This window comes from Delphinus delphis, chromosome 13 (genome assembly GCF_949987515.2).
Source record: "Delphinus delphis chromosome 13, mDelDel1.2, whole genome shotgun sequence".
In the NCBI taxonomy this organism is placed as follows: Eukaryota; Metazoa; Chordata; class Mammalia; order Artiodactyla; family Delphinidae; genus Delphinus; species Delphinus delphis.
This window is the reverse complement of record NC_082695.1, coordinates 7,278,637-7,303,240: the sequence shown is the minus strand read 5'-3', so window position 1 is coordinate 7,303,240 and position 24,604 is coordinate 7,278,637. Positions and strand designations below refer to the sequence as shown.

The window sequence follows — 24,604 nt, the reverse complement described above, 5'->3', positions numbered from 1 at the left end:
CACTGCTGCGGCCTCTCCCATTGCGGAGCACAGGCTCCGGACGCGCAGGCCCAGCAGCCACGGCCCACGGGCCCAGCCGCTCCACGGCACGTGGGATCCTCCCGGACCGGGACACGAACCCGCGTCCCCTGCATCGGCAGGCAGACTCTCAACCACTGCGCCACCAGGGAAGCCCTCTATGTCTTTTAATTGAAACTTTTTCAAGTATTTTCAACAATATGAAGTTTTATAAGATTGTCTTTTTAAATTTTTCAAATAGAAGTCTTCACATATGATGAAAAACTTGCTGTTAATGAGAAACATAAAGCATTACCAGAAGCAGGTGTCTTCAAGGCTGTGCTTCCAGGCTTAAGGATCTTCGTAGGGGCCTTAAGCCCGCTTGGTTTTAGCATACTCATTGTCCTTAGTATATCAGAGCTGTTTTTCCTTTGCCTGTTGCCACTATCTTTCCCCAGTCATTGATAGAACTGTGGGTGTTTCTATAGTGGAGTCAGTCTCTGGGTTAAATCTGCAAAGAGAAAAATATGAAAAGAGTTTAGAATCTATAGGAGAAACAAAGTAGAAAGAGTTAACGAAAGTAGCTTTCACAGCCTAAACTTTTCCTTATGATAACCATCTCCACAATGAACCTAGGAACCTAGAAAACTCCAAATATCAAAATATGAAGATGCTGCTGAAATAGATTTAAAAGCAATTTACTATCCTAAAGACAAGTAGCTAAGGCTGGCAATATATTCACTTTTCTTTATAGTATCTAATAATACCAGATCAGTACAGTGCCTAAAAACCACACAATCCATAGAAGAGGGTTCAGAAAAATGTGCACCAAACTAAATGGGGGAAAGAGAAGGGAGTTTTCACTTCATTGACTTCTATGTTGCTTAAGTTTTATGACCACAAGGCCGTATTAACTGTATATACTGTTTAATCCACAGAATTATACAATAACTCAGTATAAAGCCAAGTATATGTTAAACAAGAGAAAGGTTCAAATTCAAACTCTGTAAGAAAAAGCCGTATCTGGAAAGTACTAAAAGGAAGTTATCTTTGTTTTATCTACAGAAACACAATGAACTTCTGATTTACTCAAGACTAAGTATGAATCTACAACTTCTGGCTCAGGCAAAACAGTACCTTGCCATTTGCTCTTTAAGAGAGGAGGAAGACCTTGGGATTTTGGAATACAGAAAAATATTTCTAGACGTAATACCCAATAAAACAAAATTCAAACAGAAAAATGCTATTTACTGACTCTCAAACGGCTGCATTTTGCATTTTTTTCTGGTAGTCGAGCTTGGATGATGACGCACAGACCTCACTCTCTGGCTCTCTTACAAGCAATGCCAAGCATCAGTAAACAATCTGGCCAGGGCTAACAGAGGAGCTGCTATGGTCCCTGTAGTGAGGTGAATGGTGGCCTCCCCAAAAGATATGTCCATCTGGAACCTATGCATGTGACCTTATTTGAAAGAAGAGTCTTTGCAGACGTTCATTCAGTTACGTATCTTGACATGAGCTAGCTCGTCCTGGATCACCTGCCTGGGCCCTAAATCTGATGACAAGTGTCCTAATTAGAAGAGGAGATCACAGAGGAGACAGCCAGGTGAAGACCCAGGCAGAGATTGCAGCCATGTGACTACAAGCCAAGGATGGCCAGCAGCCACCAGAAGCTAAGACAGAGCCTCCAGAAGGAACCAACCCTGGTGATACTTTGATCTCGGACTTATGGCCTCCAGATCTGTTAAGAGAACAAATCTGTTGTCTTAAGCCACCTGGTTTGTGGTGGTCACTTGTTATGGCGGCCCCAGGAAACTAATATAGCCATCTAAGTTTTTCTATTCAAAGATAATCAGACTGGGACTTCCCTGGCGGTCCAGTGGTTAAGACTTTGCCTTCCAATAGCAGGGTACAGGTTCGATCCCTGGTCGGGGAGCTAAGATTCCCACATGCCTCGAGGCCAAAAAACCAAAACATAAAAACAGAAGCAATACTGTAACAAACTCAATAAAGATTTTACAAATGGTCCATATCAAAATATCTTCAAACAAACAAACAAAAAAACCCAAAGATAATCAGACTGAACGGAAATCAAACCAAGACAGTAGCCCCATTAGGCTCACTCTGAAGACTCCCCATGTTCTCAGGAGGGTCCAAAACGGCACAAAGTGTTTTTTACAAAGTCAAAGGTAAGCCGTGTGGCTTGGGGGAAGACTGGGATTAACAGAGAGAGCACTGCTGTGTGCCTGAAGACAGGGGTTGCCGATCCTGGGTATTAATACAAAATTCCTGGGCTCCTGTCACCACCATCACCCTCACTGCCAGGATGGTGGCAGTGTGCTGGGAGTCTGTGTGCCAGGCCGGGTGGTTCTAACTCAGAGTCGGATTTGAAACCACATGCCTTACTGCCAGACCCTCACCATACACAGTGTGTAAGCCGCAAGCAGAGCTACCTGCTCCTGCTACTGCCTTAGACAGGCGGAGGGTTTCGCTGAGTCTCCTCTAGGCTATTTACTCGTGCAAAAATATCTGAGGAGGCTGGGGACAAGCTAAGTGCAGAGATTACCATGGGGTCTTGTGTGTTGGCTACTCTTCACCCTGGTCCAATATCATAAAGTGACAAGGGTCAGGTAGTTAAGGACAGAACAAAGGAGGCACGATCGTCCTGGAAAAGCTACTATAGCGGTGAGAAGAGAGGATGAAGTACTCCTTAAAATATTTCACTCGGGCTAAACAGTGAATTCTTGGGCTCAGGTCAAGCACTCCTCCCTAAAGAGAAATTCTGAAAACTGCCACTAGCGACTAGGCCAGCCTCAGCCAGTTTCAAACCTTGCAGCTCAACATGCTAAGCTCACAAAACACTGGCCAACCTAAAGCCTCGGTCTGAAAAACAGAGGCGTGTGTGGTTATCAGGAACCCAAGAACGGTCATAAACCCAAAGTCTTATGTCTTCTGTTGTCTCATCTTCATGCCTCTAGCTCTTGGTCCATCTGAGCTACTTGAATCCCAAAGCAGGGGACTGTGACCAAGATTTAATGAAGGAGAAAAATCTAGTCTGTCTCAATAAGAGAATTAGGAGCAATTTTAAAAAACACTGTGTTTTTTGTGTCTTGGACCTATTTCTGGGCCTTCTAGTTTTCCACACTATTTTAATAATTATGGCTCTAATCACTGTTAATATTTCATAGTACAAGTTCTCTCTCATTCTTTTAAATTTTGTAAAATATACAGAAAAGTACATAAAACAGATATGTACATAAAACAGATATGCAGTTTAATGGGTGAAGGAAACAGCTATGTAATCACAAACCAGATGCAGAAAAGCCACTGCCAGCACTCCAAAATCTCCCTGTGTGTCCCCTCCAGCCTCGCCTTTGTCTCCCAGAGGTAACTACTATTCTGACTTTATGGCAATACTCCCCTTTTAGAAAATAGTTTTACCGGTTATCTGTGCAACAATATGATTAGTTTGTTCTGCCTACTTTTGACGTATAAAAATGGAATCACACTGTACGTTGTGTCTGGTATCTTTCACTCAACGTTGCTTATACAATTTGCGTGTTGGTGTGATTTATTCATTTTCATTCCTGTATGATGTGCCATTTCCTCAGTACCACTTTATTTTACTGCGACGGATACTTCTATAGTGATTTCAGCTTTTGGCTATTGTAAGCAATGCTGCAACGAGCATCTTTGTGCACATAAACACGTTTCTGTAGGGCATTTACCTAGGGGTTTAATTGCTGGATTATGAGGTAGGCACATCTTTAACATCTAATATCCCTCTCCTTTTCCCCTGCTGTGTATGAGTTCCAGTTCACCAACACTTGATATTGCCAGACTTTAACTTTGGCCAGTGTGATGCTGAGACATTCATTGTGGTTTTATTTTGCATTTCTCTAATTAGGAACAAATTTGAGCATGTGCCTGCGTTCATTGGTCACTGCAATTCTTCTTTTGAAAAGTGCCCATTCAAAACTTGTCTCTGTTGTGTTCATGTCAGCTGTCTTTTACTCATTGATTTGTATATATTCTTGGTACTAATCATTATTGAGTTACATCTGTTGTAAATATCCTCTCCTTCTCTGATTATTTTTCTTTCTCCTCATGGTTTTTTGATGAATAAAAATTCTTCATTTAAAAAATAAATAAAACTAAAACCCAACAATGTTGGTTTTTAAATCTTCCAATTTAAGTTTCTTCTTCATGCATTATTAATGAATGCCAAGTCAGGCTTGCTTTAAAAAATCAATTCACTGGAGCTTCCCTGGTGGCGCAGTGGTTGAGAGTCCGCCTGCCGATGCAGGGGACACGGGTTCGTGCCCCGGTGCGGGAGGATCCCACATGCCGCAGAGCGGCTAGGCCCGTGAGCCATGGCCGCTGAGCCTGTGCGTCCGGAGCCTGTGCTCCGCAACGGGAGAGGCCACAGCAGTAAGAGGCCCGCGTACTGCAAAAAAAAAAAAAAAAAAACCCTGCCTTATTTGTGTCTCAAAATAGCTGTGAAGGTAGGTGAACAAATATGTTTATGCCCATTCACAGACAAAGAGAATTAAGGTCTGAGAAGGTAAGTGACTTTCCCAAGGTCAATCAAATTAGTGCTGGCGCTTTTGGGACCTGGTACTTTGCTGAACAGATTCACTCTCTGAAGGAAATCTTCCCACAAGATGGTCATCCATTCATTCAACAAATATTTCCTGAGAAACTACTATGTAAAAGGTACTCTTCCATTTTCTCACTGGCCGGTGGGGTAAGCAGGAAAGGAGAAACCGCTGGGAGGCTCAGAGAGAGTGCTGAACACACAAAAATATTTGTCTTTGAGCAGAGAAACAGGAGCTTACTAGGGAAATGTAGAAGGAACGCCAAGCAGCCCAAGGTACACGTGAGGCTCGTGGTCATGAATTTAAAGTGAAACCAGTCTCCCGTTATTTTTTCTCTAATAACAAGCTTCTGCTCAGGCACAGATATGAGGAAGGTAGATAGCTAAGTTCAACTACAACCAAAATTCTGCCAGTTAAATTAAAATAGAAGGGAAAAGCAAGGGAGGTGATGGTGATTTTAAAGGAGTGTTTTATAGGAGTGATTAAAACGGCACTGGGAATCTGAGATGAGTAAAAAGGGAAGTGAAGGCAGTGTGGGGTCAGAGTGAAAAATTGGATCAGAGGTCTGAGAGAGGATGAAGGATTGTCACAATGAAGACACTGGATACTCAAATGTGCATACAAATCTGGGGATCTATTTTTTTTCTTTTAATGTATTTATTTTATTTATTTTTGGCTGCGTTGGGTCTTCACTGCTGCGCGAGGGCTTTCTCTAGTTGTGGCGAGCGGGAGCTACTCTTCGTTGCAGTGCTTGGGCTTCTCACTGCGGTGGCGTCTCTTGTTGCGGAGCACAGGCTCCAGGTGTGCAGGCTCAGTAGTTGTGGCGCACGGGCTTAGCTGCTCTGCGGCACGTGGGATCTTCCCGGACCAGGGCTCAAACCCATGTCCCCTGCGTTGGCAGGCGGATTCTGAATCACTGCACCACCAGGGAATTCCTGGGGATCTTGTTAAACTGCAGATTCTGACTTGGTAACTCTGGGACGGGGCCTCAGATTCTGCTTTCCAACACTCCCAGGGGATATTAATCCTGCCATTTTGAGGACACCCCCTCCCCTTTGAGTAGCAAGGGGTCAGTGGATCAGAGGTGGTGTTTAGAGTGAGAAGCTTGAAGGCTCTGACCGTGGGGATGGAACTCAGAGGCCTGAGCGCTGAAGGGATTACTGGTAGGACTGTGGAAGTCTAAAATACAGGGACTGGAGGAGGAGATGTGGATAGCAAGAAGGAGGCAGAAGCTATAAGGAGTGAAGGGAAGAGGCGGAGGCCAGTGGATATCAGCATGGTAGAGCCTCGAAGGGGCTGCGGTTTTTGAAGGCCTGAGAAGCAGCAATTTACAGCATCAAACAACACGGTCAAGTCTGAGGTAGGCCCTTGAGAGGGCTGCAGGGGAAACAGTGTCTTCAGAGACCAGCCAAGTTCTACACAAGGCAAGGAGCGAAAGAGACTGTTCAGAGAAGAGGCTGATGACAGAGAGAGAAGACTGATAATCACAAACATGAACTATAGAAGGCCAAGTTAAAGAGTCTGGAATTGGGCTCAATTAGCAGATGAACCCAGCAGTACAGAGATGAATAGTTAAGTATAAAATTATCTGTCTTACATTGTAGTTAAGAGGCAGTGTACTTAAAAAAAAAAAAAAAAAGTGGATTTGTGAAGAAAGCAACCTAAACATGATGAACCTAAAATTTAACCAAAAAATGATGCTATGTTTTGTAATAATCAGTTATAAAAACAACATCGAAAGTCAACATAATGGTAATGTTCAATGTCTTAAACTGGGTGGGGTGTACATGGGTATTCACTCCATTGTTCATTGTGTGCACACAGATCTCCTGGGGATCTTGTTGAACTGCAGATTCTTATATACGTATACACATACATTTCATGTTGAGTAATTTAACATAACGTGAAATACACCAGAAGGAGGAATAAAGGTGACTGCCCATTGCCAAATTAAAAAGAAGCATGGCCCAAGAAGTCTAGAGAAAGAGTTAAAAAGAAAATGTGTATTTTACTCACCCTGGGAAAAGGTTCTCTGGAAAACAAACACAGGGCGTCTATGGAGCAGACTTGGAAAAGCTGGGTGCAAATCAGCATTGAAGGACATTTGAGACAGTGCTCCAAAGTCCTCTGCTCACATGTGGGTTGGGTTTCTAAGAGCGACCAAAGGGAATTGTGCCTTTTGGCATTTCACTCATTATAAATACACAAAGTTATATTTTATAAACTTCAATCTCTGAATTTGTTAGTATGAGTCTAATCTCTGAGTATATGGATTTAAAGAAAAGAGTTTCTGAGCTTACAAAGTGGAGGGTAAGATCTCTAAGACAGGAGTGACACAGAGACAGGCGGTTCTGCCAACCCCGATTTTTGTTACTTTAACGCAGCAGTTCTCTAAGTGTGAGCCCTGCATGCCTAGGGCACCCAGCGACCCGTTCAGGGAGTCAAAACTATTTTCATAATATTGCTAAGACGTGACTTGCCTTCTCCTGCAATGTTGACATTTACAGAAGCAATGGTGGGTAAAAAGTGTAGATGCCATAAGCAAGGCAGTAGAGGCACGCTGTACTATTCTTTTCTGTATTCAGTGCTTCCAGGAAAAAAAAACTACTTTCACATAAGAATGTGATAAAGCACTTGATAAAGCATAAAAATGAATAATTTTATTAAATTTCAACCTTGAATATGTGCCTTTTTAATATTCTGAGTAACAAAATGGGAAGTCCATGTGAACCACTTCTGCTGCACACCCCTGCACAATGACCGTCTCAATAAAAAGCACACGTGCAACTGAGGGGCAAGCTCAACCAGCCACTCTGTTCACGGAACACCATTTCCACCTGAAAGAATCCCTGACAAGCTGCGGTTACTCAGACTCGGTATCTCCAGCAGACATTTTCTTGAAAATGAACTATGTGAGCCTGTCACTTCAAGGAAAACAACTATTTGTTGACAATGATAAAATTTAAGCTTTCAAGAGAAAGCATTTTGGAAAACCTATCCTCTGCTGTGAGCTTGAGAGCTTCGCAATACTACAGATTTTTCTGATGAGATCAATGGTGTTAACAAACATAATTTTTAATGTGCCAATGTTTGGAAGATCTCATAACTCAGTAAATCAATATTTTCCAACCAGAAATGTATAATGTTACAAAATCCCATATGGGTTAAGGGTTCATTCAAAGCACAAATTAGACCAATGGATTTTTACGTAACAATAAAAGTTCATTCATATAGTTTGAGATGCCACCTTTAAGAAACTACAGACTATCAAGTTTTTGGAGTAGTATTTTTTTATACATAAGTTTATTTCATTTATTTATTTTTGGTGTGTTGGGTCTTCGTTGTTGGGCACAGGCTTTTCTCTAGTTGCCGCGAGCAGGGGCTACTCTTCATTGCGGTGGCTTCTCTTGTTGCAGAGAACAGGCTCTAGGTGTGCTGGCTTCAGTAGTTGTGGCATGTGGGCCTCAGTACTTGTGGTGCACAGGCTTAGTTGCTCTGCAGCATGTGGGATCTTCCTGTTCCAGGAAGATCCCACCTGTGTCCCCTGCATTGGCAGGCGGATTCTTAACCACTGTGCCACCAGGGAAGCCCTGGAGTAGTATTAAAGAAGAAAATCCATAATTATCTGAAAATGCTCTTCCTTTCCTATAAATCTGTGAGGCCAATTTTCTTCATGTACTTCAATCAAAACAATGTATAGGGACTTCCCTGGTGGCACAGTGGTTAAGAATCGGCCTACCAATGCAAGGAAAACGGGTTCGAGCCCTGGTCCGGGAAGATCCCACATGCCGCGGAGCAACTAAACCCGTGCGCCACAACTACTGAAGCCTACGCAACTAGAGACCGTGCTCCACAACAAGAGAAGCCAACTCAATGAGAAGTCCGCCCACCACAACAAAGAGTAGCCCCTGCTCGCCTCAACTAGAGAAAGCCTGTGTGCAGCAACAAAGACCCAACACAGCCAAAAATAAATAAATAAATTTATTTTTTAAAAAAAGTATCACTACAGATTAAATGCAGTTCACTTCTATTAAGCTTGTATTCTGTTAAAGCCAGACATTTAGAGAGATTTGCAAAAATGTAAAACAATGTCATCTTCTCATTAAATTTTTTACTTTAGAAAATAGTTACTCTTCATTAAAGAAATATAACATGTATGGGTTTATTATTATGTCTAATGAATTAATAAATATTTTAAAATATTTTCAGTTTTACTTCCTAGTATGGTAAATATCAACAGATAAAACCTACAAATAAAAACTCTTTGGAGACCTCAATAATTTTTAAGGATATAAAGGGGTCCTAAGGAAAAAAGTTTGAGAACTGCTGCTATAGGCATTTTTGCTTTACATTTTGAGTCACAAAGGGCTTCCCAGTTTATAAGGCCTCCCATAAGCATGTGCTTCTTGTTCAGATAATTTTAGATCTGGATGCCAAGTTAGCAAGCACAGGATTTACTACTGTTTTACCACTGATACAGCACTGTGCTAGGGGCTGAGTGATGTAAGGAGCCTGAACTTACACTCTACAGGAAGACCAGATGTGCGTACATAAAGCAACATGAACACAATGATGCACTGACACTGGGGTATTTGCATACGTAAGACAGACATTTCTCTAAGGCAGAGATCAGGTGGACCGGAGCTCTGAATCAGCACTTTTCAAAATGTGCAGCAGTGTCACCTGGGAACTTACTAAAAATGCAAATAATTTGGGACCCTCCCCAAACCTACTGAAACGAACTCTGGAGGGGGGCCAGCTATCTGCATTTTAAGCCCTTCTGGTAATTCTGAGGCTAATGTTCGAGAAACACTGCTGAACAACTGATAAGATCAGAGGTTCATTTTCTCAATTACATGCACATGAATCACCCACATGATCGATTTGGCAAATACCCCTACAGAAGCCCTGGTGCTTTCACTCTATGCTTTTGTTTCAGGTTTTTCACTCAGCCTTGAATGCCCTTTCCAAGCCTAGTTATTTTCATCTGCTGAAACTTTACTCAAGGGCAAATTCAGGGATACAGCCAGCCCACAAAACCTTCTCCAATGAAAATGTGTTCGTCCTTCAATTTCCCATAGAGCTGAGTCTGTATCTCTTTCCTATCACCTAGCACACTGAGCTGGCTGTACATGGCCTATTGATTCTACAGGTTACAAATGCCCTGGGGGGAGAAACTGTATTTTAGTCTTTATATCCCTCATGATACTTTATAAACTATGCTCACTACAAAAAAATGAGAAAAATAGTCTCAATTGTTTAAATGAGTTTACAAACCAGTTGGGATATACCCAATATTTTAAAAAGTTATTCTTGGTGCTTGCTACAGGTGACAGAAAAATATATGACATAGGCATAAGCTCAAGAATTTATGATGCAGTTGGAGAGAAAAGACCCACGTATATGAAAAATAACTAAGAACACAATGCAACTTGTGTGTCAAAGGAAAGCAACAGCTGTTGGCAGTCAGGAATTTTTAAAAGGCAGAGAGAAAAATTTCAGAAAAGACCGAGGAAGGGAGAGGAAAGGTATAAAGCATGTGAATAAGACAATGAGACGCTCAGCATGGCTAACATTAGATTCTTGTAAGAAATCAATTTAGAAAGTTAAATGAAAAGGAGACTTTAAAGAGCCTTAGAGGGTGATGGTCTAGTCGGGTGGGTTGGGGGGGTGGGGAGGGAGCGGATGTGTGTATGCATGTGGCTGAGTTGCTTCACTATGCGCACAACGTTGTAAAGCAATTATACTCCAATAAAATCAATCAATCAATAAAGAGCCTTAGAGGGAATTCCCTGGCAGTCCACTGGCTAGGACTCTGAGATTTCACTGCCGTTGCTGGGGTTCAATCCCTGGTTGGGGAATAAGATCCCACAAGCCACGAGGTGCAGCCAAAAAAAAAAAAACAAAACAAACCTTCAAGACTCTACTGGTACAAGATAAAAGATGTCTACAGTTTCCCTTTAGGCCCTATATGTATTTCATTTGTCCATTTCAGTTATCTTAACCTAACCACCATTACCAAGCAAAGATTTAAACCGAAGGTTGGCAGCCCCTTTTCCAGTGGCATGTCGAGTCTTTATTCACTCCAACCATGGCTGTTTGTAACAGCCGGGGGCTGGCTGCTGGGGTAGGTCTTAAATTTCAAGGAAGAACCATGAGCATCAGAAGACGATGATTAAATTGCGAATACAAAGCAAGGTTCTCATCTAAAACCCTTCGGATAACACCTTAGCAAGGACAAACTTGGAGAGGCTGTAAAGATTGGATACCACTGAACACAAATGACAAATTGCAGACTTCTCTACTACTCTTCGTACTGCGGGAGGGGAGGGGGATCAGATATTCCACAGCCTACTTTGCCTCGATAACTTTTGGTACCTTAGCATAAGCTGCTCACCCCAGTTTACAAGTCAGGCTGAAAGCTAAATATTCTAGGTCTGCACTCTCCAATATGGTAGCCACTAGCCACTTTAAACTCTTTTAAAATGTAATCAAGTTAAAAATTCAGTTCCTCAGTCACACCAGCCACACTTCAAGTGCTCAAGAGCCACAATGCAACGTATAGAATAATTTCCACCATCACAGAAAGTTCCAATGGATAGCACTGTGCTAGAACCTCCAGGAACCCTCTACTGCCAAATGAACAGTGTCCTTCAAAGTGACCACCTGAGGAAATGGCAAGTTTATTTGAATAATACTGCTTTGGTCAAAATATTTTTAACTCTTCTTTTATTTTTTTTATTTTTTAATTTTTTAAAAATTTATTTTATAAAAAAAAGAAAAAAAAATTTATTTTATTTATTTTTGGCTGCATTGGGTCTTCGTTCCTGCGGGCGGGCTTTCTCTAGTTGCGGCGAGTGGGGGTTACTCTGTTGTGGTGCACGGGCTTCTCACTGCAGTGGCTTCTCTCGTTGCGGAGCATGGGCTCTAGGCTCGCGGGCTTCAGTAGTTGTGGCTCGCGGGCTCTAGAGCGCAGGCTCAGTAGTTGTGGCGCACGGGCTTTGTTGCTCCGCGGCAACGTGGGATCTTCCCAGACCAGGGCTCGAACCCGTGTCCCCTGCATTGGCAGGCGGATTCTTAACCACTGCACCACCAAGGAAGCCCCCTTAACTCTTCTTTTAGAAATAACTTCAGAGACAGTTTATAAGTTTCACTTTATTAGTGAACCAAGGCGACAGTGACCATCTCAATACTCTTCTTTGGGCTTGGCTCTTAAAACACTACTAGCTGTTTCCAAAACTTGAATCCAAAAACCTCAAAAATATAATGATGTGCAGCTACTGAACACAGCAAAAATTCATCCAAGGCATATGGGCCAATTCCAACAGTTCGAAAAAGTATTCATGAATGGCTTATCACTATAATTAATGAACAACACCTCCCTAAATGAAAAAACTAAGTTCTGGTGTATTTTTTTCATCTATTTTTAAGGCAGTCACAGCACTTTATTATCCCACCTTCCAAACTATAATATTGCAACATATACCACACACACGAACCCCCAGAATCCTTTATTTACACCACTGACTGATGCCATAGTTCTAATATTTTTCAAGCCAAAAACCGTTTGTAAAATGTTCACCTCTAGAACTTAACAACTCATTTCTGAATAGTCAACAATAGCTACTGTTTTGCTCTGTACATTCTCAAATGGGAGACAGAGAGAGACCTACTTCCAAGAGCCAACTATGTAGCAGGGAGAAGAGCCCCAGGCCACAGGCAGCTCAGCTACACAGTCCCTTCTGCCTCCCTCCCCTCTCAGTGAAAGGGTTACATTTCCACCTAAAAACGGGAAGCTTTGTTGCCAAACATCAACACCAGAGGAACAGTTTTTTTGTTTGTTTGTTTCTGTGTAACCTAAAGGTTTATTTTAAGAAGACAATAAAGCCAAGCCTGGAATAAGCAAAAATTTTGAACTAGATTAACAGCCTCTGTTTGTGATTTAACTCCGAGATCTGATCTAAGTAACAAATATAAAAGGGCAAGATATTTATTTCAGGGAAGCAAATAACCTTAAAAGACCTATCCTCTTTGGTATTTCTTAAAAAGAAATGTGCGTTGTATTTCTTGAGAATGTCAGCTTTACTCAAAGTTGGGATTTCAGGAAGTAGGACTATTCTTCCACCCAACAAACAAACTGTCTTCTGGGACTTCCCTGGCGGTCCAGTGGTTAGGACTCTGAGCTTCCACTGCAGGGGACACAGGTTTGATCCCTAGTCCGGGAACTAAGATCCCGCAGGTCACAAGGGGTGTGGCCAAAAAAAACCTCTTCTACCCTCTTTGAAGTCAAGGACAGGTACACATTTGTCTAGTGTGTTAGAAAATACAGGCATCTGGGGAGGTTTCGTGAGATTAAAACAATGCCGCGACACAGAAAACGCCACGGATACTAGCTATTACTATTTCTAAGAGTCCAAGCACCCCACTTTCCTCTCAGAAAGAACCTCTCTCACGACCCATCACTGGACAGGAAATTACATACAAATCACTCTCCCATTCTAAACAAACAAATTTTCAGAGGTCAAAGATACTGTTCAAGACTATAACCTTCTCAAAACACAGAATATATGCTTACTGTGGTTATCCCTTTTAATAAGCAGTTTAATAAGCAATCACGTATCATCTGCCTCATAAAGGTAAGAACATTGAAAACATCCAGATAAAGAAAAATTTTACTTTATCTGGTTGTTAGTTTAACTGGATGTTAGTTAGTTAGGATGTTAGTTAGTTAGTAGGGAGAAAAGACCCTACTAATGAAGCCCCAGTTTGGAGGTGACGCTACTCCCACCTAACACTTTATGCAAGACACAGAGAGCAGGTACTGCTCCAGCCACCTCAGGAAACTGCCACAGTGTCATTTCAAGATGCCTCTGGGATCACTCCCCGTCTGCTAACACCCACCACCATTCAGACCCCATCCTGATAACCCTTCCATGAAGAGGTCTTGCAAAGTGAATGAAAATTCAAAAGTTAAAGATTCAGTTCTATTCTCCCTGCATAAGAATATATGCTGAAGGCTTCCCTGGTGGCACAGCAGTTAAGAATCCGCCTGCCAATGCAGGGGACACGGGTTCGAGCCCTGGTCCGGGAAGATCCCACATGCCGCAGAGCAACTAAGCCCGTGCACCACAACTACTGAGCCTGCGCTCTAGAGCCTGCGAGCCACAACTACTGAAGCCCGCGCGCCACAGTTACTGAAGCCCACACGCCTAGAGCCCGTGCTCCACAGCAAGAGAAGCCACCGCAATGAGAAGCCCACGTGCCGCAACGAAGAGCAGCCCACGTGCCGCAATGAAGAGTAGCCCCCGCTCACCGCAACTAGAGAAAGCCGCACACAGCAACGAAGACCCAATGCAGCCAAAAATAAATAAATATATTTTTAAAAAATATGCTGAAAGCACAGAAATGCTTTCAATATTGAAAACTGATCTAAAGCAGTTAAATATTGTCCCCATAGATAAAACTGACTTTAAATTGGCAATTTTGAGTGTCTGTGACCTACGTGTACAGGACGAGTCATTTCTGAAAAGCCAATTGAAAGAGACTTATCCGACACATCTGGAAGGGAACACACCAAGCAAATCTAAAAAAGCCTCCTAGTCTCAAAGAAAGTAAATGTTTTAAGACTCTAGGTCATGTGTGTTTGGAAAATAGGGACATGTGACTGTTACAGAGGAGAAAAAATAGGGAATACATAGGACAATGCTTTAAAAAAGAGGTCTACTTCAGAAACTGGGATGTTGAGTCTCTCGAATACTGACATGCTTTTCGGGGAAAAAAGCAGTAACAACAACAAAAAGATTTTGCCCACTTCATCTCTCAACTCATGGGAATCAAACTTAGGAAAAGGGTCCAATATCTACTTAAATAAAAAACTAAGAGGGGGCCCTCCCTGGCGGTCCAGTGGTTAAAGACTCCACGCTTCTAATGCAGGGTGCACGGGTTCAATCCCTAGTCGGAGAGCTAAGATTCCCACATGCCACGCAGCCAAAAAAAAAAAAAAAAGAGGGAATAATTTATCAAGTGCTTGCACCCAGCACACAGGAACACAGAGGTCCTTGAAATTTGTTTAAACGAGGACAATCCTTAAGAAAATTATATTATGTATTAACCCTCAGAGACTAGATTTCTGGATATCTGTGTGAACCAACACCTCTTCTTCCAACTTCCACTAAAACAAGTACAAAGAGCAAAGCAGGGGCTTCCATGGTGGCGCAGTGGTTGAGAATCTGCCTGCCAATGCAGGGCACATGGGTTCGAGCCCTGGTCTGGGAAGATCCCATATGCCACGGAGCAACTAGGCCCGTGAGCCACAACTACTGAGCCTGCGCGTCTGGAGCCTGTGCTCCGCAACAAGAGAGGCCACGACAGTGAGAGGCCTGCGCACCGCAACGAAGAGTGGCCCCTGCTCGCCGCAACTAGAGAAAGCCCTCGCACAGAAACGAAGACCGAACACAGCCAAACATAAATAAATAAATAAAAATTAAAAGTTAAAAAAAAAAAAAGAGCAAAACAATATATTCAAAACCAAATGGTGGGCTTCCCTGGTGGCGCAGTGATTGAGAGTCCGCCTGCCGATGCAAAGGCCACAGGTTCGTGCCCCGGTCTGGGAAGATCCCACATGCCGCTCCGCGGCTAGGCCCGTGAGCCATGACCGCTGAGCCTGCGCGTCCGGAGCCTGTGCTCCGCAACGGGAGAGGCCACAACAGTGAGAGGCCCGCGTACAGCAAAAAAAAAAAAAAAAAAAAAAAACCAAATGGTGACAACCTCTCAATTGTGATATATCAGAATTTAGGCCTCTGGGTGATTAATTTATACCACTGACAAACCAAGTCTAATCATTCCAAATTGTTACTTGTCTAGTGCTATATATACATTTTCACAGAGCAAAAATATTATGTTTATTTGCAGGGAACGGGAAAATTGACAGCAAATTTCATAGCTGATTGAGCCACTGGCTATCTACATACCTATTCACATAGCAAAATACTTCTGCCCTACTGCTGAGTTTTCTATTTTCAAATCTCCTGCCAGAGGATACTTTAAAACAGTGATATTCTTATCATTATACATTATTTTTCAATAAAATACAGAGAGCCCAATGTCCATATCTTTACTTTTTATCTAGTGAAGTTGCAGAAAAGTCGACACAAATCTAGCAAAATGGGACAAACTGGTACCTCATGGCATCTGCAGAATTGCAGACTGTCTGCCAGGCCTCACCTCATATCCGGGCAGAAGTTGGGCAAACACTGTGAGCAATCCTGGCTGTGAGGTCACAATGCCGGCATCACAAACAGCGATTCTGATGCCTGTGCGCCTCTAGGATGCAACCTCACCACGTTAAAGAAAAACCAGAAGGTTCCATAATCCTGAACCTGGAGCTGATGACCCCAAACATGCACCTTCTCCCAAGAAAGTATCCTCCCATGTAAAATTAAGCAGCATCATTCCCCACTACTGACCAGCACAGGCAATGCAGGTGAGCAGAGAAAAGCTCATCCACCTAAAGTTAAGTATCCAGCTCACCACCAGGAAGGTATTTTTATATACTTCAAGTTTGCAAGTTTTTATTTCAGTTCAGTTTCAAACACCTTTCCTTAGTATTCTGTCCTGGAAAATTAAGCTATATTTAAGAATTCTGAAAACTGAGTAGGATGTAAATCATAAACTTAAGATATCACCTTGGTCTTGCCACTCTACCACATCGCTAACTTCACCGATCCCAACATTTATTGACTAAGAGGAATAAGGATTATAATGTGTAAGTTAGAGGTTCACAAGTACAAAGTACAAAGTACAAAGCCACAAGTACAAAGCCTCACCACAGCTCCACGATAGTGTATCTTCGCTAAGAAAGTCAAAATCGCCAGATTGTTGTCATTGCTGTGGTTCCCTGCCCCCACCCCCATGAGTTCTGGAATTTTCAAGCCAGCACACAATAAGAATTAGTGACATTTTATTGTTACTTCTAAGAGGTTAAACATTCTTAAATTGGAAGGAAATGTAATAAAGGATTAACAGTAATTATCTCTAGGTGATGGGATTACTGGCAGCTTTTAATCTTTGTTTCTGAAGCAGGAAAAAAAATTTTAATGACTTTTTTGGAGGCAAAGTAAAATGGGCTGCAACCAGGGAGTGAGGAAGCAGACTCTACTGTGCTATGTGCACAGGAACATGAAACCAACAGGCCAGTGTCAGCAGTGAGAAGTGGGTACCCATGGGGAGAGGCTAGGTGTTCACCAAGCCGACTTCTTTCTCTTCCAGGAGTCACAGACCTCGTTTCCCAGCTCCCTTTGCAGTTCAGGGTGACCACGTGACTGAGTCCTAGCCAATGGAATGAGAGCAGTGCCTGGACTGTGTGCACTTCTAGGCCTCCCCCATAATATCTTCCCATTCTTGGCCCTTCCGGTGGCTTGATGGAGATGAGCAGGGCAACCTCAAAAGCATGGATGGAAGACAATGTGATCACAACTCGGAAGAAGCTTGAATCCCTGTATCACTTCTCTTCATTTCCCCCATCAGAAAATACCTACCCTGGACTTTTCCATAACTGAAAATAAACTTTCATCCATTTAAGTCATTAAAATTAATGGAGTTTGCTACAGCAGCTAGCTTTTCTTACCTAATACAGTGGCAATGAGATAAAAACTCTTGCTAAGAGCTTTGGAATCATCTCAGCTAAGTAAACTCAAAGAATATTTTAGGATAAGCACCTGAGACAGAAATGCTTCACATCACAAAAAGCATAATTATATGAAAGATAAATAAACGCAGTGGTTAAGAATCCACCTGCCGGGCTTCCCTGGTGGCGCAGTGGTTGAGAGTCCGCCTGCTGATGCAGGGGACATGGGTTCGTGCCCCGGTCCGGGAAGATCCCACATGCCGCAGAGCGGCTGGGCCCGTGAGCCATGGCCGCTGAGCCTGCGCGTCCGGAGCCTGTTCTCCGCAACGGGAGAGGCCACAACAGTGAGAGGCCCGCGTACAGCAAAAAAAAGAAAAAAGAAAAAAGAATCCACCTGCCAATACAGGGGACACGGGTTCAAGCCCTGGTCTGGTGAGATCCCATATGCCACAGAGCAACTAAGCCCGTGTGCCACAACTACTGAAACCTACGCGCCTAGAGCCTGTGCTCTGCAACAAGAGAAGCCACCACAATGAGAAGCCCACGCACTGCGAGGAAGAGTAGCCCCTGCTCACCACAACTAGAGAAAGCCTGCGCACAGCAATGCAGACCCAACACAGCCAAAAATAAATAAATAAATAAATTTATTAAAAAAAATAAATAAATGTACTGTATTTTTTTTTAAAGCAAAAAAACATTTTACTGGGACTTCCCTAGAGGTCCAGCAGTTCAGACTCCGTGCTTCCACTGCAGGGGGCGAGGGTTCGATCTCTGGTCGGGGAGCTAAGATCCTGCCTGCCGCGTGGTGCGGCCAAAAAAAACCCAGACATTTTACTGGCAAGAGCAAAATATGTTTAAACATCACATAAGTCTGACTGTATGTAAGATAAGACTGATGATGAGTTGATAACTGTTCAAGAGTTAGGTGATGGTACTACTCACTTTACTTACGTAAATGTCTGAAATTTCCCATAATAAAAAGTTTCTATTATAGAAGATATTTTAGTAAAATCCAAACTCCACCTTCTTCCTCACCCCTTGTAACCTAAAAAAAGCTTAAGCAGTTTACAGAAATGAGAGGTTCCTCAAAATAAGCAGTTCCCCACAACAAGCATGGTATAAATTACGTCCAAATGAAAAGAAATAATAGTCTTCATAATTCTTCTCTGATTTCCTAAGGTTTTGTTTACTTTGGTTGTTTTGTGGTTTTTGTTTACTGTTATAAAAAATGTGGTTTTTTTAAAAAGTAGGAAGAGGGTTAGATTAGGAAATGAAACACTTGGATTCTGTCTCAGCCGGATGACCTTAAACTAGTATTTAACCCCTTCCTGGAACTCGGCACTCTCATCTATATAACCTAAGGATACTCATTACATAAGATCGGTTTCTAACTCCGTCCTTTCGTAGTTCCACTGTTTCAGATTTCAAATCCAAACTCCCTAAGTGAAAGGGCAAGGATTCACAAGTGAAAGGACTTGTGGCTCAAACTTTGCCAAAGTAAGAGTACTCTGCCATGAGGGAAGGAAGAACCACACCTGATAAGATCGGCCTCTAAGGAGCGCAGAGTCTCCTGCTGCTCTCCAGCTCGGCACCGCATCCTCCGAGGCAAATCACATCTCCACATTCCCCCTCAGTCCCTTCACAGTCCATTTTGCCCCATCAGCTAAATGAAAATACTCCTCTATTTACTAAATCTGGAAATTCTATCTGGAGGCAAAGGAGAGTTGAAGAATTTGCAATGAATTTAATCTGCCAGGAGAGGGAGTTTAACAGTGAGCCTCCAAAAACAAGCTTCCCCCAGACTGCAGAGTGAGCACCTACCTGGATGCTCAGGTTTCTGCTCGACCCTGCTGGGTGCCCGCGAGGAGACCGGGCATCAGACAGGTTAAGTGACTTACCTGTAGACAGCTGCACTCTGAGACTTCTGAGCTCCTGTCTATTTCTAAAATGTTAAAAGTCCACGCACTTTATAATAGAAAGGAAGGGGGAAAGAAGTTCTGGTTTAATGGAAAGTCTAGTTGAGAGAAAGATATTTCTGAAGCTGATTTTCAAGTCAAGCTAGAGAGAAAAACTCAAAGGCTGTGTTCTAATATCATGTTCCTGAATTTGGGAAGTTCATTCACAGCTTAATCCCCTCCCCTGAAGTCATGGTTACATAAGTGTCTGTTGCCTGCTGTGTCACTTGCTGTCCCCCACCCCCAATACAGGAGACGCCTTGTAACCTGAGCTCCTCTGCTTCAGTCACTGAAAACACTTACACAACACCCTGGTCGCTTTCCAAACCGACTTGTACTTTTACTAAGGAAAGCCAAGTTATTCCATTTTTTCCCATCTTTCAAGTTTCATTCACATTGATATTTCTGTACATACGTAAAACACAAAGTTGAAGATCATTTTCGTATTTTCTTCAATTTCTGAGTAAAACAAGGAAGGTCAAGTATTTCAACTTCACAGGATAGCAAAGCACAATCAATAAGCTGGCAGGCTTGCCTGGGGCCAAGTTAAACATAACTCATCTCCTAGGTGAACAGAGCTGACAGTCCTCGTGTGGGAACTGCACAGTCATGCCTATTTATACACCCAAGGCCCACATTCCACTGCTCCACGCGGCACCCCCCCCCACGTGTAAGGGCTTCTGGGGGACACAGGAAATGAATGACTCTAGAAGAATACAAGCAGACACGTCGCCTCCTCAGAGGTCTTTTCTGACCGCGCTTCCTGCCCTATCTCCTCCTCAGGACTGCTCTAGCCACCGTGCAGTCGGCTATAATTGAATGATGAATCATACTCACTCCTGTTTGGTTTGCACATCACCCTATGACTAAGTTTCTCCTGGTCGGGGATGAAATTTGCCTCTGAATCCAACGGGCGTAAAAAAAGTATCTGATACTCAGCAAGAGTTCAAAAAAGTCCTGAACTGACTCAACAAAACAAGAACCCCCAAAATGATGCAATTTCCAAACTAAAGCATCAACTTCTACGCATTTGATGAAGATGACAGTATTATAAGGTTTCCCAACCCTGGAACCTCCTTTAAAAAGTAGGCCAATGAGGCTATGGGCAAACTGTTCAATTACCACCTCCAGTGAATGCTATGTAAGAGCTGTAAGTCTCTAAAATTAGATTACCTTTGTTGACACAGAGATACTTGCTCTGTCCAACAGAAATACAATGCGAGGCAAATGTGTAATTTTGAATTTTCTAATAACCATGTTTAAAAATTTTTTTAAAACCAGGTGAAATTAATAAACTATTTTTGTTAACCAAATATTGATATATGCAAAATGTTACTTCAAATGTAATCAATATAAAATTATTAATAAGCTATTTTTACATTTTTTTTTCCTATTCGGTTTTTGAAATGCAGTTGTGTATTTTATACTCAGATCTCAACTTGGACTTGCCAATAGCCATATGTGGCTTATGGCTACTGTACTGGACGGTGCAGCTCTAGAACATACGCTTAAGGTAGATTATAAGGTAGCTCTCCTCTTGACATCGATAATGAACTTGCCAATCAGATACCCCAAGTCCCCGTGGGTATGCAACATTCGTCTTTACTATCTCATTACAACACACATGTGAGGGAAAGGAAAAAATGTATAAACTCTTTTTTTTTTCGGTACGCGGGCCTCTCACTGTTGTGTCCTCTCCCGTTGCGGAGCACAGGCTCCGGACGCGCAGGCTCAGCGGCCATGGCTCACGGGCCCAGCCGCTCCGCGGCATGTGGGATCTTCCCGGACCGGGGCACGAGCCCGTGTCCCCTGCATCGGCAGGCGGACTCTCAACCACTGCGCCACCAGGGAAGCCCAAAATGTGTAAACTCTTGAATGTAAAACTGAATAATTTAATTGTTCTTAAGATAAAAAAAGAAAAAATAACATTTCTAGTAAGAGGACCTGTTTTTTTTTTAATTTTTTTTTTTTTTTTTGTAAGAGGACCTTTAAAATATCTATTTGACAGGGATACATGATGTACAAAGAAGCCCTGCTTATAGCACAAGGCACTGCCCAGTAAAACTGATAGCTCAATGCAAACAGTTTGAAAACACACCCACACAAAACTCAAAGCAAAGTACAGAGATTAAATTACAGGTAAAAATTTAATAAGTGTGTCTCAAGACACAAGAAAGGAACCTGAGAGGTAGTGACTGGCAGATTTAAGGGCGATGTAGCAGGAGGCAGCGTTTCAAGCACGAAGAGGGGCATGAAAGCATCGTTCTACTGCAGTGGCATCACACTCAGCTACTTCTGGCTTTCTGATTGCAGAAAACCAACATAGAGTCAAGGAAGGGTGGAAATAAGAACATGTGGAAAGACAGGCCTGGAGACTGGGGGGAAAACTATAGGAGAGAAGGAGGGGCTCAGGATGAAACCGCACTGTCAGTTATTCATTTCTTACTAATCTCTGTTATTTTTTTCCCCCAAACTTCAGTAAATTGGCTTTGACTTAGAAACAGTCTAATGGCTAGAGTTTAAAATATAAGACCCAGGGAAGAAAAGCAATGTCCCAAGTTTGAACATCTGGGATACATGTCAGTCTACTTAATGGAGACACAGAACACTCCTTGGGGGATGAAAAGGGGAGCATCTCCTCCAGGGCGAGGGCTCAATGTGAGGGAACGATGATGAGTGACGTGAAGCCACCTAAGGTCAGCCTAAGGTCCGGGCCTCCCAGAAGCTTTGCCCCTTGAACACAGAAAATGTGTGTGATGTCACAAACACAGTTTAGGGCACAGGCCACCAAAGAGCCACTGCTTCACGTTAGTGTGATAGCAAGTGAGATAAACTAAAGTGAAGAGTGAGCAGGGAATTGGAGCCATTTGGTTTTAGCAACAACTAAGTGGTTGGCTTAAGGGGTAAAGCGAGAGGTAAGTCTGCTGAGGCTGGCTGATGACAGAGAGGGAAAATCCAGACGGCCCCTCTGTTTCTTTATTCCACCATCTTCAGCAGAGCGTTCCAATACTCAGGAATAACGGAAAGATTAGCCAGGGGAAAAGGTCATACAGCCCTCTCAGAAATAAACATACACAAGAAGTGAAAGGGAGAAAATGAGAGACTCCATCTTCCAGAGGGGTGACTGTCCTTCAGAGTGCTATGCCTAAAAGGGTGGGGCAGTGTCTCAAATTTGTTCAGGAGGCCAGGGCATCTGGAAACAGTGGTGTTCTTAAGAGAATACCATGAAATACTGAGATACAGTACAAAGTCTAAAACATCTAAATGTATCCATAGCAGCGGAAGACTAAGACAACTAAGAAGCCCTATACGAGGTGAAAAATGAAATTAAGAAAACCACTGTTCATTACTTAATTTCTTGTATACACTGGAAAAAGCAGCATCTCAGTCTAGCCTAAAGATTACTAGCATTCTCCAACAATCACCTGGCTAAAGAAACAGAACCTTCTAAGGACTGAAAGTTGCCTGATATCTCTCTCACAACTCATTCACGTTATTTTGGTACTACTGCTTTTGATAAATTTACAGTTAATGCACAAGCTGAAGACAGAGCTAGCAATAATTGATATTCGTGGAGTGCTAAGTTTATACTTTTCAGAAATCATTACAAAGCATGACACAAGGGCTTCCCTGGTGGCGCAGTGGTTGAGAGTCTGCCTGCCAATGCAGGGGACCCGGGTTCGTGCCCCGGTCCGGGAGGATCCCGCATGCCGCGGAGCGGCTGGGCCCGTGAGCCATGGCCGCTGAGCCTGCACGTCCGGAGCCTGTGCTCCGCAACGGGAGCAGCCACGACAGTGAGAGGCCTGCGTACGGGGGGCGGGGAAGCATGACACAAAACAATAACGTAAGTTAAAGGGAGGGAAAAGGAGACATGGGAGACACAAGTAAAATTAAAATGTAAAAACACCAACTTAACTGTAGTGCCACTTGTCAGTACTTCCATTCAGGCCCACACGTACCAAATTTACTACCTTGTTTACAGGATTTACTTATACTAACTCCCAAGAGACACATGTCAGAGTAAGAGTACTAGCATTTATCCTTCAAAACCATAGTCCTCACTGTCTTCACTTGCAACAAGGAACTATTCCTTGTTGACATTGGATCAATGTGCCTTTCATATGGTAGATTCCTTAACAAATATTTATCCAATATTAAAGCCATGTCCTTTTTTAAAAAATTCCATTGTCAACAATATTGCTAACCACCAGTATTTCCTCAAAGATTTCCGACCCCTGAGTAGCCCTTGCTACCCAGACTGATGACAGCAACAGGACAACCAAGATGTCAAAGAGCTCTTGACGGGTTACTCAGGGGTTGGAAAGCTTTGAGGAAATACTGGTGTTTAGACAGAGTCCAGGAGGCATAATTCTGGGTCTTCTTTAGCCTTTTGTCACCTTATTGTACTAGAGGACCACTAAGATCTGTTTTCACTGATACTTATCTACATAAGTATTTACATATTTCACACACAATATACAACTTTTTAAACAGGCCAGGCTCAAATAGCTTTAAAATTAACACGAAGATTAAAAACACAAACTACATATCTCTAGCAAGGATAAAGTACATAAGATGAAAATAAACAATGTAGTCACCGTTTGTTTAAAAGGATCAATGTGAGAGGGCTTCCCTGGTGGCGCAGTGGTTAAGAGTCCGCCTGCCGATGCAGGGGACACGGGTTCGTGCCCCGGTCCGGGAAGATCCCACATGCTGCGGAGCGGCTGGGCCCGTGAGCCATGGCCGCTGAGCCTGTGCGTTGGGAGCCTGTGCTCCGCAGCGGGAGGGGCCGCGATGGTGAGAGGCCCGCATACCGCAAAAAAAAAAAAAAAAAAAAGAGAGAGAGAGAAGCCCATTTAGACACTAAAGGGCGATACAGCCAGGAAGGGTCAGAAAATGAATTGGCTCAATTCAAATGGTACTACAAGGGAGTTGCACTTCCAATGTCTAACTGGTAGAGCCCTTACAGGGCAATTTATAAAGTCAGTGTTCGTCTGAGAATATCACACAATATTCTCAAAGTGTTCATTTGAGCATATCACACAATAAGGTGCTGAAGGTAAACAGAAAGTTTTACATCTTTCCATCAAAGTCAGAAGTAGAATGTTAAATGATTAAAGACTCAGTTTAGGATATTTGCCAAATAAAGTCAGAATTGGATGTCAACAGAGAGACATAACCCCTTGAAAAATTATTCTGTGCTCGAAAATTATATGTTTTTAAAACTTGACGTGTATATGACACAGTACCGAATACAAGTCGTACCCAGAGTTTCGAAGTCTACGGCAGTTTTTAAAAGGAGGGGGAGGGTGCCAAAACCCAACCAAAGCAAAAGGAGCTGGAGCATTCGGCAAGTTCTTCAAGATGGAACACTGAGCCATGATGCATCGGCCTGCCATTATGAGTGTCTTTGTACAGCTCAGTTTGTG

At 42.8% G+C, this 24,604-nt stretch overlaps 1 protein-coding gene across 1 annotated transcript in view; it reads right to left on the bottom strand.

Annotated features, from left to right (window-relative positions):
* CLIP1 (CAP-Gly domain containing linker protein 1) overlaps positions 1-24,604 on the bottom strand; it is a 123,948-nt gene that overhangs the window by 87,210 nt on the left and 12,134 nt on the right. The window contains 1 exon segment of the mRNA XM_060027968.1: positions 314-508. Within this exon segment, the coding sequence (XP_059883951.1) occupies positions 314-398 (85 nt within the window). The 5' untranslated portion in view covers positions 399-508.